Below are 18,961 nucleotides of genomic sequence, written 5' to 3' on the forward strand. Positions count from 1 at the left end.
CAGTGGTGATCTTGTTCATGTAAGCTCATCATTAGATCTTTTGTATTATTCATCGTTAGATCATATTCAGTATTCAAGTTACCAAGTTACTGCGTTCAGTAACCGTCTCGCCACCAAAGGGCTTACTGAACGCAGAAACTTGGTCGATTTAAATCGGCTGTTAATAAGTTTGAATATTGAATATGCCATATTATTTACTGTACGTGGACTAATAATTTAAGCAGTAATTTAGCAATAATTGTATTTATTCTATACCATAGCCATTTAAAATAATTTTTATTTGGCCTAACATTAACAAACATTATTACGATATTTAATGCTTAAAAAATGCTTAAAAGAAACTGGAGCGCAGCTTATATCCACCATTGAAATCTGCTACTCTGAAGAACCGCACGGTTGCGACGTCATGGCAATTTAATATTTTAATCAACATTTAATAATCACGATTACAATATCAAGGGCAATAATCGACAGCTATGATTTTTGCTATAATCGTGCAGCCCTAGCGTGGTATAAACAACTGCCCACCGAATCTGCCTATCAAAGTCTATATAAAGATAGTATAATGCTATTATCAGCATTTTTGTCATTGGCATCATATTAAAACTTTTGACTTGGCTGAGATCCTCCTGGGTGGTTGTTTAAAGTTCTTTCCACGTGTTGTTATAGTAGTGTAGAATATTGAAGCACTTGCTGTCCCACAGCTATAGAATTTCATAATATTTTGGAAATCATACATATATTCCCAAGGCTGAGGTCAGGCCTTAGGTACAAGAGAGGACCTGTTGAAATTGTATATTTACTGTGGTAAGTCTGAGAACACTAGTGAAAATTATTCTTTTTTGCATTTGCATTTGCATTTGCTTTTTCTTTTTTTACTTTCTTTCTTTCTTTTTTTTTTTTTTTGGCTAATTTAATACAACATTTTTCATTACAAATGCTATTATCAGCAAAACCAATTGAGTCAAAGGTTGAAATGAACAAATAACAAATTAATTACCAAATAAAAAAGAAGAAGCTAATTGCTATGTAATAACAGTGTTGCTTTCTATTTTATCTGTGTCATCCTCTGATGAATCATGTCTGACTCTTATGGCCTGAATACACTAATACAGATCTTTTAGCAAACAGATATAGGACAGTTTTGTGAATAACCTTGAATCCCAGAATAGACAATATGTCATGAATAGGCCTATATTTTAATAGCTGTTCGTAAACTGGTGTGAATACAACCTTAGATAGGAAGCCCTAGAGGCGCAATATTGAATTAGAATAGATTTCTCACTCATGTCACATGACCACTGGTTTTCTGGAGTCCAGTTGAGTCAAACACGTTATATCTCACAAGACAGTGCCCAGTTGTCCATGGTTTGCATGAGCGATAAACTGTTTATTCAGTTAGGAGCCTAGCAGTATTTCCGTATTATTATGCATTTTTTGCATTGGAGTAAATGGCACTCTATATAACTAGGCCCTATATAGTAAAAGTAAAAATTGGCACACTGATTGGGGACAATCTCAAATTTGTTTTCCAATGCCATTGTTGACTATATATTTCCGCCATTTTTAGTTTAGTCAAAAACATAGTTTTTCAACTATGAACTACTTTCATCCTATCTTCTCTTAGTTTGGGACAGATAATCTCCTGACCATGCTGTTTAAAAGTTATAATAAGCTTTTTGACTGACCAAACAGTTCTTGTGTAAAGCATCAGTAAATTTGACGGTGAGGATGCCGTACAGGAAGGGAGGCTGGATCTTTGTATCGCTTTGACGTACTGACATGAAATTAGCTTCCTATTATTGTGACAAAGCTTTGAGCATAAAAGACCAGTTTAGTGACAGTGCCAACTACTGCTCATAGTGCATGGTCAAGCATGGCCAAAAATCATTATAATTTCGGAATAACTTGGCTTATGGCCACAATTCTTCTCTCCATGCATCACTATATGGAATATGATGATTGTCAAACAGGTTTCCTGAACACTCCCCCCAATAACCATTGGTTCACCAAAGAGATAACCTAACCCACCCCAAACTCATGCATTTGGTTTAGCCTGTTGTCTATTTTGGGCTGGTCAAGATGCTCAAACAAAAAGCCACATTGTTTACACTTTTCAGGAAAATCAACCAATGAATGGCCAGACTGATCTCACACTGAAATCAAAAACAGTAGGTTTAATTTTCTTTAGCTAAAATCGCTCTGTACTTATTGAAATGCAAAACACAGTCCTCAGTGGTCAAAGTGGCAATTGTTGTATAGCGTGTGTGCACGTGTGAGCTCCATTTTCTGCGTGAAATGTCCACGGAAGGGCACCAGTAGCAAGTTGTGAAGCAAGTAGTTTTCAGCTGTACAGGCTATAATACAGTGAAATGGAATGCATATTTATAAACTGTACCTCCCATCCTAAACCCCAAACCTAAACCTAACCAGTAGTGGAATAAAAATGTAATGTAAGAAGGAAAAAGACAACCTCCAAACTGCACTCAACTTGATTACGCAAACACGATCACTTCCAGGTTTTAACACAGGATCCAAACCCAGGTCTCCCATGCTGCTGTCATAATGTGCTTCCAGTCACACCACAGGGGAAGGTAAACATGCTGGAGCCGATGCAAAAATGTCTGACAGGAGATGTGGCATAATGTGACCGATCCTACGGTACCGAAACTCTCGGAAACAACATGATGACTTCCCGTGATTATGTTGGAATGGCTTACATATATACACTGGTGGCCAAAAGTTTGGAATAATGTACAGATTTTGCTCTTATGGAAAGAAATAGGTACTTTTATTCACCAAAGTGGCATTCAGCTGATCACAGTGTATAGTCAGGACATTAATAACGTGAAAAATTACTATTACAATTTAAACTACTTCAAAGAGTTCTCATCAAAAAATCCTCCACGTGCAGCAATGACAGCTTTGCAGATCCTTGGCATTCTAGCTGTCAGTTTGTCCAGATACTCAGGTGACATTTCACCCCACGCTTCCTGTAACACTTGCCATAGATGTCTTGTCGGGCACTTCTCATGCACCTTACAGTCCAGATCCCACAAAAGCTCAATGGGGTTAAGATCCATAACACTCTTTTCCAATTATCTGTTGTCCAGTGTCTGTATTTCTTTGCCCACTCTAACCTTTTCTTTTTGTTTTTCTGTTTCAAAAGTGGCTTTTTCTTTGTAATTCTTCCCATAAGGCCTGCACCCCTGAGTATTCTCTTTACTATTGTACATGAAACTGGTGTTGAGTGGGGAGAATTCAATGAAGCTGTCAGCTGAGGACATGTGAGGCATCTATTTCTCAAACTAGAAACTCTGATGTACTTACCCTCTTGTTAGTTGTACATCTGGCCTTCCACATCTCTTTCTGTCCTTGTTAAAGCCAGTTGTCCTTTGTCTTTGAAGACTGTAGTGTACACCTTTGATTGAAATCTTCAGTTTTTTAGCAATTTCAAGCATTGTATAGCCTTCATTCCTCAAAACAATGATTGACTGACAAGTTTCTAGAGAAAGCGGTTTCTTTTTTGCCATTTTTGACCTAATATTGACCTTAAGACATGCCAGTCTATTGCATACTGTGGCAACTCAGAAACGAACACAAAGACAATATTAAGCTTCATTTAATGAACCAAATAGCTTCCAACTGTGGCAAGTGATTTTGTAGTACCAAATTAGCAATTTAGCATTATTACTCAAAAATTAGGTGTTGGAGTGATGGCTGCTGGAAATGGGCCTGTCTAGATTTGATCAAAAATGACTTTTTTACAATATAGTATTGGTGCTGTTTCTTACATCAGTAATAACTATACATTGTGATAAGTTGAATGCCACTTTGGTGATTTAAAGTACCAATTTCCTTCTGAAACAGCAAAATCTGTACATTATTCCAAACTTTTGGCCACCAGTGTAGTAGTTGTCTCTGCATATAAAGCTTGGATAATAGAAAGTATTTTAACATCGAACATATCTTTTAAAATAAAATTGCATTTTTATTTGGCTCTAAGAAAAAAATTTAAGTGACCCAACATGTAGAAACAAAACAATCAGTTTGATCTTTATCACGCAAGTGGTGCCTCTCAGTTTTTCATTAAAACTTTATTTAACCCCAGTAACATTTTAATCTTTGCTGCAGGAATTATAGAAACACTCCTGATGCCATTAAAGGGATAGTTCACCCAGAAAATTACAATTCTGTCATCAACTCACCCTCATGTCAGTCCAGGCCTCAATGACTTTCTCTATTCAGTGGAACACAAAATATGATATGTAAAAATGAAATTTGAGAGTTGCAGTGCTGGGAATTTTTTTTTGGAGCTAATAAATATTAGCCAAAATCAACCTTTGCCCCTGAATTTCTGCTAAAACTATAATGACTCTTCCTAATTTACTCTGTTTGAGACATTTGAATTGTAGATGTTTACTTATCAGTGTAATGACTCCACTGCTCTTACTTGAGCCAGCACTTAAGAAAACATGCTCACTCCATATCTTCCTAAATTTTTCAGCTTCCTGCAGGGAAAGATGCATTTCTTGAAGAAACACTATATCATATTTCTTACTTTTAAAAAAATAAATAACCTTCCTTCTTTTTATGGGATGCCCCAACCCATTCACATTCTATGCGGAGAGAGAGACAATCCACTCATACTAACATTTTACATTTTGACATATTAGAAAAAGTAGATTGTGTGTCAAAAACAAAAGACCACATTCCAACATAGGTGCAACAATCAAATACCGAACTTTCCCCAGAACCAAACAAACAGAAAAAAGAAAAATCTGTGCATTAATCCCGCGCACAACAGCACCAACCGGCGTCCATCCTTCTAAACGCAAACAGTCCATGTACGCCTACGAGAGCCCCTGCGACAACTTTGCCATTGGATTGCTCAAGTCCGGTGTTTCTATACAAATTTTGTGAGACAGAATTACATAACAGAAGAAAATCTATAAAACAAACTCCAGCCAATAGGCAGGATAAACACAAAAAACTTGTAGATTCATCCACATAACTGTCCTGAAGGTGTGTTCCTCCACAAAACAAATTTCAGCCTCTAGCAGAACCAGCACAAAAAAAAAAAAAAAGCCGTTCAGTCTCCTCAGGCAGTCAAATGAATGTTCAGTGAGCCGGCCCATTTGACTGTTACATAAGTGCAACAAATGACCTAACCACTCCAAGGTCTTGCAAGAAATACTCCACAAACAAACTCCAACCAATAGGAGGCATAAGCACAAAGAATGTGCAGATTCATCCACAACACTGTCCCGAAGGAGTGTTACTACACAAAACAAACTCCAGCGGCTAGGTGGAACCAGCACAAAAAGAAACAAAAAAGGCGCCCAGTTTCCTCGGACGGTCAAGTGAATTTTCAGTGAGTCAGGCCCACTCGGCTGAAACGTAAGCATCACACAATGATTTACTCCATTGACTTTATCAAGGACAATGCTTGTTGGGGACATGTAAATACTTTGTGGCCATCCTTAGCATTTATTCTCAATTTGGCCGGGAACATCAGTGCAAAAGCGTATTTCCGTTGATGTAAAAGTTTCTTGCATTCCTTAATTCGATCACATTTCTCTCTTGACGAATTTGCAAAGTCTGGAAACAAGACAATGTTGTGGTTCTTCCAAGAAAGCCTTCCTTTACTCCTCGCCTTGCGGAACACAAGATCTTTATCGGATGATCTCAGAAATTTGGCCAGAATTGATCGGGGCCTGTCTCTTTCAGCGGATCGCCGAGCCAGAACTCTATGAGCTCGCTCGATTTCCAGCTTATGGCCTGTTATGTCAAGCAGATTCGGAAAGAGCCCGTCCAGAAATTCCACCATTTTCTGACCTTCTGCTCGCTCAGGAATTCCAACAATTCTGACGTTATTCCACCGGTTGCGATTCTCCATATCTTCCAACTTTTCCCAAATGCGCTCCAAGTCCGCCTTGGTTGCTAGCGGATTAGCAGCTAATTCCTTCTCCGATGACTCCAGATAATCAATCCATTTCTCAACATCCACCACTCTTGTAAACATCTCAGTGAATTTCGTCTCCATGGCAGTGATCAATTGACGTATTACAGCAAGCTCCTCCAAGTCAGCAACGACCTTCGTCAGCATTGCCGACACGTTCATCAATTGTCGCCGAATTTTCTTCACCTCACCGGCCAAATCAACTCCCGGGCTTGCGGTCTGCTGCTCGGGGGCTTCAGCTTGAGCACATAAGTGTCTTTTAATGTCTCCAGAGCCTGAGGTTTTTTAATTCCTTGACATATTGTCTGTCTTGAACAGTTAAGAATCAGGGTGTATCGAGTCTCACCGGTTTATGACACAAAATGTATTAAAACTAGCAAAGTGCGCAGAGTTCGCTGTTCACACGTCCGAACCTCACATGGTGCCACGCGACTCCCCCAGGCCATTCACCTTATGAAGAGTTAAAACTGCCCCCAATACTCTCCATTGTGGCAATACAATCATGTGCATATTCAACTATTCTTTCATATTTATATTACATTTATTTGACACATCCTACCTCTTCTGCACAATACATTAAATCACCTTGCACATAACTGTATATCAGTATATAACATATTTGAACAACATTAATGCCCTATTGTAGTTTCCTCTATATATTTATCTGTTGTATCTTCTTTTTTATTCTTATTTCACTGTTTATATATATATATACACTATACTGCCAAAAGTATTCGCTCACCCATACAAATAATTGAATTCAGGTGTTCCAATCACTTCCATGGCCACAAGTGTGTAAAATGAAGCACCTAGGCATGCAGACTGCTTCTACAAACATTTGTGAAAGAATGGGCCGCTCTCAGGAGCTCAGTGAATTCCAGCGTGGTACTGTGATAGGATGCCACCTGTGCAACAAGTCCAGTCGTGAAATTTCCTCGCTACTAAATATTCCACAGTCAACTGTCAGTGGTATTATAACAAAGTGGAAGCGATTGGGAATGACAGCAACTCAGCCACGAAGTGGTAGGCCATGTAAAATGACAGAGCGGGGTCAGCGGATGCTGAGGCGCATAGTGCGCAGAGGTCCCCAACTTTCTGCAGAGTCCATCGCTACAGACCTCCAAAGTTCATATGGCCTTCAGATTAGCTCAAGAACAGTGCGTAGAGAGCTTCATGGAATGGGTTTCCATGGCCGAGCAGCTGCATCCAAGCCATACATCACCAAGCGCAATGCAAAGCGTCGGATGCAGTGGTGTAAAGCACGCCGCCACTGGACTCTAGAGCAGTGGAGACGCGTTCTCTGGAGTGACGAATCACGCTTCTCCATCTGGCAATCTGATGGATGAGTCTGGGTTTGGCGGTTGCCAGGAGAACGGTACTTGTCTGACTGCATTGTGCCAACTGTGAAGTTTGGTGGAGGGGGGGATTATGGTGTGGGGTTGTTTTTCAGGAGCTGGGCTTGGCCCCTTAGTTCCAGTGAAAGGAACTCTGAATGCTTCAGCATACCAAGAGATTTTGGACAATTCCATGCTCCCAACTTTGTGGGAACAGTTTGGGGATGGCCCCTTCCTGTTCCAACATGACTGCGCACCAGTGCACAAAGCAAGGTCCATAAAGACATGGATGATCGAGTTTGGTGTGGAAGAACTTGACTGGCCTGCACAGAGTCCTGACCTCAACCCGATAGAGCACTTTTGAGATGAATTAGAGCGAAGACTGCGAGCCAGGCCTTCTCGTCCAACATCAGTGTCTGACCTCACAAATGCGCTTCTGGAAGAATGGTCAAAAATTCCCATAAACACACTCCTAAACCTTGTGGAAAGCCTTCCCAGAAGAGTTGAAGCTGTTATAGCTGCAAAGGGTGGGCCGACGTCATATTAAACCCTATGGATTAAGAATGGGATATCACTTAAGTTCATATGCGTCTAAAGACAGATGAGCGAATACTTTTGGCAATATAGTGTATGTTTACATGTATATTTCAAATGTTTGTATGTATATGTTGTATATGTATATTTTTTGTATTCTCTTTGCACTGGAAGCTTCTGTCACCATGACAAATTCCTTTTGTAAGCATAATTGGCAATAAAGCTCATTCTGATTCTGATTCTGAAAGATCAATATTTAAGTGCTTTTCACTTTTCACTTTCACGTGCATATCGCCATCTACTGGGCAGGGAGTAGAATTTGTGACAGAAAATGACTTAAATATTGATCTGTTTCTCACCCACACCTATCATATCATGTCTGAACACATAGATTAAACCACTGGAGTCATATGGATTACTTTTGTGCTCCCTTTATGTCAATTTTGGAGCTTTAAAATGTTGGCACCCATACACTTGCATTATGAGGACCTGCAGAGCTGAGATATTCTTTAAAAATCTTAATTTGTGTTCTGCAGAAGAAAGAATGTATTACACATCTGGGATGAGTAAATGATGAGAGAATTTTAATTTTTGGGTGAACTATCCCTTTCAGTAGGGTTTGTGTTGCTCTTCGTCTTTGGCAATAAGGAAGGATTGAAAATTTTGTGATTTAAAAGATTTTGGTGGCTGAAAGTAGCGACATGTTTTGGCTATTTTGGGGGTATTGTGTAAACACTGTACATGTTATCTTATTTTTTCAAACTCCAAAATGCATTTATGTAAATGGCTGGTTGATCCATAACATGTCTAAAAACATTTATCAACGTTAAGATTTTATGTTAAAATTATGAATGAATCATTTTAACAAACATTAAAGGAATAATTTAGGTCTTCTAACTGGTCACAATTTTCTTTATTTATTTTATACACATTTATGCTTTCACTAGTTCATTTTAAATGGTCCTGCGGATTTACAAATGAAGTACAAATATTCCATTTAGTTTATTCCTCAGTTAATATGAGATCATAAAAGCTGCATGCATAACAATATTTATAAAATAATTAGCAGCCTACAAATGCGGTCCACAGTAGTTTTACAGGGAGTATAGCATGCAACACTGCAGGACTTGTCAACTTTCCAAATGTTTCTTTTTGCCTACAAAAAATGTTCACCACTCATTTTCAAAATGTGTAATCAGTAAATCTAGTTTGTAAACCTAGTTTGTGGCTTAGATATTCTGTTTGTATTTTAGCTTAAACAGTCTTTTGAAATGATTAATTTTTTTTACAGAGTCCTTTGTGATGACCCTATGGATAACTCTCCTCTGACCCTTGACTGATCATCTAAGGGTCCCCCCCACCACCGCATCATCATGGGGGACATAGTCCAGATGCACTTCAGTACTGTGGATTATGTGATTTTTGTCGTGCTCCTAGTGGCCTCTGCAGGAATCGGGCTTTACTATGCCTTCTCAGGGGGTCGCCAGAGGACCACACAGGAGTTCCTGCTGGCTGACCGTAGCATGCGCTGCCTTCCTGTGTCCCTTTCCCTGCTGGCCACCTTTCAGTCTGCTGTGGCCATCCTGGGCGCCCCGTCTGAGATTTACACGCATGGCACGCAGTACTGGTTCCTCGGCTGCTCTTACTTTCTGGGCTTGCTCATCCCTGCACACATATTCATTCCGGTTTTCTATCGGCTACGCCTCAGCAGCGCATATCAGGTAGCACTCTGTTTCACTGTGCCTTTGTTTATTTATATGTAAATGTGAGGTTTGTGTATGTGTCATGTTTATGTATTTACTGCTGGTTGGTTTTGATGACTGAATTCGATATCTAGTAGAGGAGCAGGTCACTGATATTATGCAGATACTATATGTATACTGTATGATATACGTAAGGAATAATGCACAGTCAGCTCGTCATTATCACACAATAAACCCCCTACAGAATGGTTTTCTTTTTCTTTTTACAAAGCTATTTATCAAATGAATAAAAAAATGGACATGAAATAGTGTTTTTATGTGAGAAGAGACTGGATACAAGAGATCTGAAGATGTTACATTTATGCACAAAAATGGTTGCCATCTACATTGGTCATTTAAACAGTTTAGTGGTCAAAATACAAGAATATTTGACAGTTGAATTCTCAGAATGAAGTGTTCTAGACAAAGACTTGTTTAGCCCAAGACGGACCACTTGTATTAAAATGAATGGGAGAAATTGGATGTAGAAAAGGAAGTCCTGCCTTACAGGTAGAAGAGCGAGTCACCTTTCAGATACAACCATCACCTGTCAGTCAATTCGAGAATGTGCATGCACATTAGCTGTTGGGCCAGCCTGAAAAATTGCGTTTTTTTTAGCCTGATCTGAGCTAAAAAGTACAATTTATGATACCATTGTTGTCATATATAACTGCTGGTTTGAAATATGTTCTCTGATCGTAATCTTGACCAACCGTTTTGGTGAATTTCGGTCTTTCCCCATTCAAGTAGATTGGGGCTGTACATTTATGCCGCTTGTATCCATAGAAAATAGCTGCCTGGGATCGTTTCAAAGATGGATTCCAAGTGGACTGACTTGACTGATAATAAATAAAGCATACACAAATTAAATGAATTTAAAACTATGTGTGGAACCCCTCTATCGTATCATATGCTGCTGCTATTTGTTTTAAATTGCATTCATTTCCCTCTGTGTCTTTCTAGTATCTGGAGCTTCGCTTTAGTAAAAGTGTTCGGATATGTGGCACTTTGACCTTCATCTTTCAGATGGTAAGTCTTGGTGCCTGGATGTGTACAAAAGGTTATTCAAACTAAATCAATTCAACAGCTCAAGTTTTAAGTAATATTTTCTTTAACTCTAGTTTTATTGGCACAGAGACACCCCGTTGTCTATCTAAAAACTTGAACTTGTACCTACAGTACTCCCACCCCCCCACTGAAGTGGACAATATTTCATTTAGTGTTGTTGATAGTGTAATGCTTCTCAAAACTATCAATTACTAAAACAGGGGAAATTCACAGAGAAAGTTAACACGTTCCAAAACACTCTTAAATCTAGTGTGCTTGTTTTCATATTTGGATTCTCAGAAAAGCTTTACACGTTACAGGTTTTTGATTCCATTCTGTTTGTTAACCTGTTTTGCATAGGTGATTTATATGGGAGTGGTTCTGTATGCCCCAGCGCTTGCACTTAATGCAGGTAAATGAGACAATATGCAAAACAACACCAACATGCCATGTCAATATATATCAGAACAGTTGTTTATTTTAGTCAATAGATTGCATGGTGTTGGACATGGGAATGCATGGACTTTACTGCTTAAATGTAAATGTTTCAGAAAGTTTATTTACTTTGAATTTTGATTTTGATTGCAGTAACTGGTTTTGACCTTTGGGGGGCAGTGCTGGCTATGGGATTGGTGTGCACGCTTTATACAGCACTGGTAAGCTGCAACAATACATACATTTCTCAGCATAATTGTCTTGAAATGCATCCTCTCTTTAGTTCTCTCTCAGTTGTAGCATATCAGTTCCTCTCTACCTCTCTGTCCCAGGGTGGTCTGAAAGCAGTAATCTGGACAGACGTGTTCCAGACAATCGTGATGTTTGCTGGGCAGCTGGCTGTGATTGTAGTGGGTACACACCAGGCAGGTGGAATCGCAGAAGTATGGAGGAAAGCACAGAATGGCAGCCGTATCTCAGGCCTGGAGTGAGTGATGCATCACATGTTTTATTTCAGCTTGTGGATAGTTGTAAAAGAAATATCTGTTGATTACAACAAAAAACAAATTTGACTAATCTCTTGTTTATTAAAAAATAAAAGCAAAAATCACAGCTACAGTAAGCATTTTACAGTGGAAGTGAATGGGGCCAGCCCATAAACATTCCAATACACGCTGGTATAAAAGCCACAAGACATAAACTTTATAAGTGTCAACATGATTTTAGTGTGATAAAATCACTTACTAACCTTATCTGTGTAAAGTTATATCCAATATTACCACATTGTTGTAATGACTGCATAAAAGCAGTAAACACTGTCATTTGGTTTACGCCGTAATGCCGGTAAATTTTTGACTTTGTCATACAAAAATCATATTAACACACAAAATGTTTACTATGTCTTGTGTCTATACTTTGTGTCTATACTTTTGAATGTAAATTTTAAAGTTTACGGACTGGCCCCATTCACTTCCACTGTAAGTGCCTCACTGTCACCGGCATTTTTTCTTTTCTCACCATCCATTGTGCTTCAGTGATTATTCCAGGTTCAATACAAGTTAAGCTCAATCGACAGCATTTGTGGTATAATGTTGATTACCACAAAAATTAATTTCGACTCGTCCCTACTTTAAAAAAAAAAAAATGATCTGGATTACAGTGAGGCACTTACAATGGAAGTGAATGGGGCCAATTTTTTTATGTTAAAATACTCACTTTTTCAAAAATATTGCCACAAGACGTAAACAATATGTGTTAACATGATTCTAGTGTGATAAAAACACATACTAACCTTTGCTGTGTAAAGTTATAGCCAATTAACTTGACGAAGTAATGTCCACAAAGCCTAAAATGACTGTAAATCTCTCTCTCTCTCTCTCTCTCTCTCTCTCTCCCTCTCCCTCTTGCTCTATATATATACTGTATATATATATATATATATATATAAAATTCCTTATGGCAATCATAATAGCTGGAAAATTCATAGAAATTAATTGTTCAAAAGTTGTTGGTACCCTGAAAATGATCAATCTATCACTAATGTTAAAATACATTCACCACATTTGCAATGTAAAAATCACTGTGTTCAGTTGAAGATTTACATTCATTGTGTTGTGGTCCCCATCACAGCCTGAACCCTGACCCTTTAGAGAGGCACACATTCTGGACTCTAGGATTCGGGGGTGTATTTCTCATGCTGGCCCTATATGGAGTGAATCAGGCTCAGGTCCAGAGATACCTCAGCTCCCGCACAGAGAAAGAGGCAATTATGTAAGAAAACACCCCTCCGCAATCAACACTCTGGTTAAGTCAATAGAGTCTGAAACTGTAAACTTGTCTTGTTCACCATTCATGCTGTTTCTGTTGTGATATATTATTTTACTGCAGCAACACTCCTTGATTTTAGAGCAAAGTGAAATTTATTATCAGTATTTTGATGGTTAAGATTTGATTTTCATAAAGTGGCCAATACATTTTCAAGTGTTTGTTGGGGTTGTTTGTTCTCAGGTCTTGCTATGCGGTGTTTCCATGCCAACAGATCGTACTCACATTGGGCTGTTTAATGGGTCTGGTTATGTACGCTCGCTATGGGGAGGAGAGCCCCCTGGATCAAGGCTACGTCACAACAAATGACCAGGTCTGACTCAAAAATCAATCATCACTTTCATTTCTTATCTAGATTTTAATACTTAAAAACCTTACAATGTGTGAAAGAAAAAAATATACATATATATCATAAACTTTCTCCCTCTCTCATCTCTTTCTGTCTGCAGATGGTACTGTATTTTGTGATGGATGTGTTGAGAGATCTGCCTGGTCTGCCAGGACTGTTTGTCGCCTGCCTGTTTAGTGGAGCTCTCAGGTAACAACCAGTTTCACCTAATTTTATGGTGACACTCAAAATAAATCTTTAAAAAACAAATTGCATTGCCATATTCACAGGTTTTTTTAACTGTTAATATTGACGTTGTCTGCTTTATAGCACAATCTCATCTGCCTTCAACTCCCTGGCAACGGTTACCATGGAGGACCTGATTAAACCTCATGTCCCAGCCATGACTGAGGCCCGAGCCACCCTGCTCTCTAAACTGTTGGGTAAGTCTTTGCAATGAAAATGATGGTTTAAACTTATTTATTTTCATTTCTGAAAGCCTATCTTTGGATCATAGAGTCCTTTGATTGTTGCAGTTTTCCCTCCACAGCTCTTGCCTATGGGCTTGTGTGTCTGGCTATGGCATACATTGCCTCTCTAATGGGCTCTGTGCTGCAGGTAAGGATGAAAGTACACAATTATGGGTAGTTAACACCTAACATATCCATTTACTTTTTTTTTTTTTTTTTCAATCAACATCAAGATATTAGGTTGAATATTAAATACATTTATAAGGGAAATAATATATTTCTAAGTCCTGTAACTAGTCACCATTCCTCTGCTAACCACTGTGAATCACTTTTTTGCATTTAATAGCAAATGGTCCTACGCTGTGACAAATTATCTTTTAAAAATGCCAATTTTCATTGTTGTCTCTCAATTAATATGGACATACAAATTGTGCACATAATGATTATAAAAGATTTAGCTAAATGTTGTTGGTTATATGGACTATAGAATGTGGACAAATCAACTCTCCAAAAGTATTTAATGTCAACTACACCATGCAACATTCAATAGAATGTTCCCTAGAGGAACTTCCAAACATAATAACTAGGGCTGTCAACCATTTAACATTTTTAATCAAATTAATTACATGATGATTAATTGCATATCAATATTTACTATAATTTAGTATATAACAGTTTAATTAACTCTTAAATGCATACCTCGGGTCTTTAGTGACCCGGGACCTCATTTCAACCCCTGCACATCATCACATTTTTGGAGTAATGCCCACACCTCTTAACTATTACTTAGCCTTTCTCTTCTGAATATTGTAAAATAAAAAATAATTAAAACTTAATGACAAAATTGCAAAAAATATATTTTTTAAAACTGCTTAATTACCAAAAGTTTAAAGGGTCATTAAAAAAACCTGATATGTGCAGTAGTGTTGCTTTTTTCATGCTTCCATAAATAATATTTATTTCTTTATTACAATACAGATGAGTACTATCTTCTTACAAATGACTATATCACGTTGATTTTCTTTATGACAATGGTGAATTATCAGTATCCCATATGCGTGTACACATACATATTGTACATGTTATTTCTCACTCATGGTGGCGCTGATGTGATTGACTTTATTTACTTTTGACATTGCAATTTGACAAAGCAGCAACACGGAAGTCAACTATAGCAAGTATAACACATGAACAGTGTCACGAATTCAAGAACTTCCTCCAGTCTCCACCAGAGGTCTCTCTCACCTGAGTTCTGTGAGCTTCAGGAACTACACTTCCCAGCATGCCTACCTGGACTGATTACTCCCACACCTGTTCCCAGTTTCTAGGACTATTTAAGCACTGCACTAACTCAACTCTTTGCAAAGTCTTGTTTTGCCTTGCTAACATTTCTGAGCATTTACACTGTTGTTTCTGCCTGTTTACCCACAGATTGATTCTCTGCAGAATCTGTAACAGAGACTCTGAAGCACTGAGGTTTAGATCCATGTGTGGTTTATTAATAAAAGTGCAGATCATAAACAGACAAGCAGGGTAAATCTCCAGCAATGGAACAGCATAGGCAAATGAGAGAGGTGGTCATAAACAGGCAATGTTCAGGGCAGGCAGCAAACAATCAAAGTATATATCCAGGCAAACAGACGTAATCAAAGGCAGGCAACAGAGAATCAATCTGTGGGTAAACAGGCAGAAGTCAAACACAGGCAAGCAGAAACAACAATGTAAATGCTCAGAAATGTTAACAAGGCAAAACAAGACTTTGCAAAGAGTTGAGTTAGTGCAGTGCTTAAATAGTCCTAGAAACTGGAAACAGGTGTGGGAATAATCAGTCCAGGTAGGCAGGCTGGGAAGTGTAGTTCCTGAAGCTCTCAGAACTCAGGTGAGAGAGACCTCTGGTGGAGAGTTGAGGAAGTCTTTGAATTCATGACAGACAGCATGATTTGTCTATTGTCATTTGGGTGTGTTACTGAAATTATGTAAGCTGCGCATATGTTCACACTCTAAAAGTGCCTGAGAAAATACGAATGCATAGCTTATGTGCAGGGTTGGGGAGTAACGGAATATATGCTACAGGATTACGTATTTAAAATACAAAATATAAGTAACTGTATTCCACTACAGTTACAATTTAAATCATTGGTAATTAGAATACAGTTACATTCAAAAAGTATTTTGATTACTGAAGAGATTACTTTGCATTTTATTGTCATTTGTTTCATTTAATATTTAGTCCTTTCAGATGGAAAACATTTATACATATAAATGATGCGATCCAAAGTGCATTTGAACAGCGGCGAAACACTTTCTTATGATGTGTTACATTCATATGAGCAGACAGAGAAGTACGTTTGGAGCAGAAGAAATAGGAATAAACCTTGTGTAAATTTTCAGCTTTACGCTAAGCTAAAATGCTATTTCTAGCCATTTTACATGCACGTTACCAGGCACGATCATATTTTTCTGTCAAGAAAATTCATGTTTGATCATAATTTCTTTTTTCTAGTAAGACCTTTGATATTAGGGCAAAAATTATATTCTTTATAATAATTTTTGTATTATATTCCTGTAAAAATATCTAAAAATCCTTAAAACAAGATCAATTTGATTCATCTTATTTAGAAACAACACTGCATAAGATATTTAGGTTTTTCAGAGAATATATTTTTAACATTATTTTGTATTTTGTCTTACTGTACTGGCAGAGTTTTTATAGTCAAAACAAGTGAAAAAATCTACCAGTGCTGAAGAAGTAATCCAAAGTATTTAGAATACGTTACTGACCTTGAGTAATCTAATGGAATACGTTACAAATTACATTTTACAGCATGTATTCTGTAATCTGTTGTGGAATACATTTCAAAAGTAACCCTCCCAACCCTGCTTAAGTGTAGCTTATGTGTTATGTGTAGCTCAATATGTGTTTGAAAGCCAGTTGCATCTCATAAAATTTCAGTGTGGAAGTAAAAAATCCTGTTCTAAATTTGTTGCATCATCTCTTTGATATCCTATGAAAAATAAAACATAAAAATATATCAAGTCAAGTCATTTTTATTCGTATAGCGCTATTCACAACACACATTGTTTCAAAGCAGCATTACAGGAAATCATACATTAACAAAAAATGAAATTGTAATATCTATAAAGTGATCATTGTGTAGTTTCATTAAATATGATTGTAAATTGTGTATAGAAATTAAATAATTAAATAATAATTGTATTTGGAACCCCTGTGAGCAAGTCGACTGTGCAAGGAACACAAAACTCCATAAGATGTTGGTTAATGGAGAAAAATAACCTTGGGAGAAACAAGGCTCAATGTTATAAACAGCATGAATATTTATGTGCAGTGCAAGTCATGGTTTTAAATTTGTAAATTAAGTAAGCGTTAAGGTCCATTGTTTTTTTGTTTTGTTTTTTAAATAAATTTTACTTTAAGATTAATGACAAATGTCATTGAAGTCCATCCTGGATTAACTGCAGAAGTTCACATTGATGCATTGTCCTTTGTTAGTTGGCTGATGAAGGCTTTTGTTGGCAATTAAATGATAGTCTATGTATTCCATTTCAAGAGTGTAGTCCATCAATAGACAAAGGTGATGCAGGCAGAGATTAATGAGGTGCGTTGCAGTCCAACCTGCAGGTCATTTCAGTGAGGTTCGGTGGGGTCCATCCTAAATCCAAGGTTCAGGCAGATGCATATGAAGTACCCCATGTCTTACAGTTGGAGTTGGCATCAGTTCGTCCTCTGAAGTCAAAAGACTGACGTGATGTCTGGCTGGCACCGACTGTATTTTGTCGTCATCTTTCAGTGACACGTAGCAGTGGAGTCCAACACCAAGCAGTAACGGAGCTGGATCTGGCTGGCTCTGGTAACCTCGGGATATGAATCGTAAGGTTGAGACATGGAAACAAAACAAATAATTGTATTAGCGTAGATGCCATTCAATTTTATGCAGTTATAGATCATGATGGATGTTTCTGGTTCCGGCAGACCTAATTAAAGCAGCCTAATTGTGAGTTGAAAGATAAATTAGGTGTATGCCTGTCTAAATAGATGAGTCTTCTGTCAAGACTTAAACTGAGTGAATGTGTCTGCATCCTGAACAGTGGAAGGGTAGTGTCTGTAGCTACAGACAGGCACTAAAAGCTGCCAGGTCAGCATAAAACAGTGTCTTATAATTTTGCTCACAAGCAACTTTAATCCTTTGCTGTCATAGGTCATGAAGAGCTAACAAAACAAAAAATCAAAAGCCACAACATGTATGTTAGATCCAATACAAACTAAGCTCTTAAAAGAGGTATTCCCAGTAATCTCAGAACCTCTTCTTAATATTATTTACTCCTCGCTATCCTTAGGACATGTCCCAAGAAAACTAAAATGGCAGTTATCAAACCACTTATTAAGAAGCCACAGATTGATCCTAGAGAATTGGCTAATTACAGACCAATTTCAAATCTACCATTTATATCAAAAATACTTTGAAAAGGTAGTATCCTCCCAGATATGTTCATTTCTACAGAGAAATATATGAACAATTTCAGTCAGGATTTATGCCCCATCACAGTACAGAGACCTCACTTATCAGAGTTACAAATGACTTGCTCTTATCATCTGATCGCGGCTGCATTTCTCTTCTAGTGCTTTTAGATCTAAGTGCTGCCTTCGACAAGACAGATCATGACATTCTCTTGAATAGGCAGGAGAATTATGTTGCCATTAGTGGACTTGCATTAGCATGGTTTAGGTCCTATTTATCAGACTGCTACCACTTTGTATGTGTAAACGAGGAATTGTCAAATCAAACAAAAGTATGGAGTGCCACAGGGATCAGTTTTAGGACCTCTGCTTTTCTCCTTATAAATGCTTCCCCTGGGAGATATTATCAGGAATCATGGAATAAGTTTCCACTGTTATGCCAATGATACCCAACTTTATATTTCTTCTAAACCCAATGAAAATTCACAATTCTCCAAATTAGCAGAGTATATCAATGAAATCAAAGACTGGATGTCCAGAAATTTCCTTCTACTACTAATTATTGGACCAAAACAATGCTAAAAATAGGCAGCTAAAATATAATTTGACTCTCGTGGGATGTACTGTTACGTCATCTTCTACAGCAAAGAATTAGGTGTCATATTTGATACCAATGTGTCAAACATTTCCAATGTTTGTTGAACAGCATTCTACCACCTGAGAAATATTGCTAAATTACGACACATGCTCTCTGTTGCCGATGCCAAAAAACTAATTCATGGGTTCATGACCTCAAGACTAGATTATT

At 37.8% G+C, this 18,961-nt stretch overlaps 1 protein-coding gene across 2 annotated transcripts in view; it reads left to right on the top strand.

The window, feature by feature from the left end:
* Window positions 1-18,961, top strand: part of LOC127415707 (sodium-dependent multivitamin transporter-like) — a 43,812-nt gene that overhangs the window by 13,198 nt on the left and 11,653 nt on the right. Inside the window, exons 2-11 of one of the 2 annotated variants that reach the window (XM_051654540.1) lie at window positions 9,122-9,551; window positions 10,536-10,601; window positions 10,980-11,031; window positions 11,208-11,275; window positions 11,387-11,541; window positions 12,684-12,824; window positions 13,062-13,191; window positions 13,328-13,416; window positions 13,537-13,649; window positions 13,757-13,824. In XM_051654540.1, coding sequence (XP_051510500.1) covers window positions 9,204-9,551; window positions 10,536-10,601; window positions 10,980-11,031; window positions 11,208-11,275; window positions 11,387-11,541; window positions 12,684-12,824; window positions 13,062-13,191; window positions 13,328-13,416; window positions 13,537-13,649; window positions 13,757-13,824 — 1,230 coding nt within the window. In that variant the 5' untranslated portion in view covers window positions 9,122-9,203. Of the gene's footprint in view, window positions 1-9,121; window positions 9,552-10,535; window positions 10,602-10,979; window positions 11,032-11,207; window positions 11,276-11,386; window positions 11,542-12,683; window positions 12,825-13,061; window positions 13,192-13,327; window positions 13,417-13,536; window positions 13,650-13,756; window positions 13,825-18,961 lie in introns of those variants that run through there. The other variant, XM_051654541.1, reaches the window with a different exon arrangement.

Source organism: Myxocyprinus asiaticus, chromosome 25 (genome assembly GCF_019703515.2).
Source record: "Myxocyprinus asiaticus isolate MX2 ecotype Aquarium Trade chromosome 25, UBuf_Myxa_2, whole genome shotgun sequence".
Classification (NCBI taxonomy): domain Eukaryota; kingdom Metazoa; phylum Chordata; class Actinopteri; order Cypriniformes; family Catostomidae; genus Myxocyprinus; species Myxocyprinus asiaticus.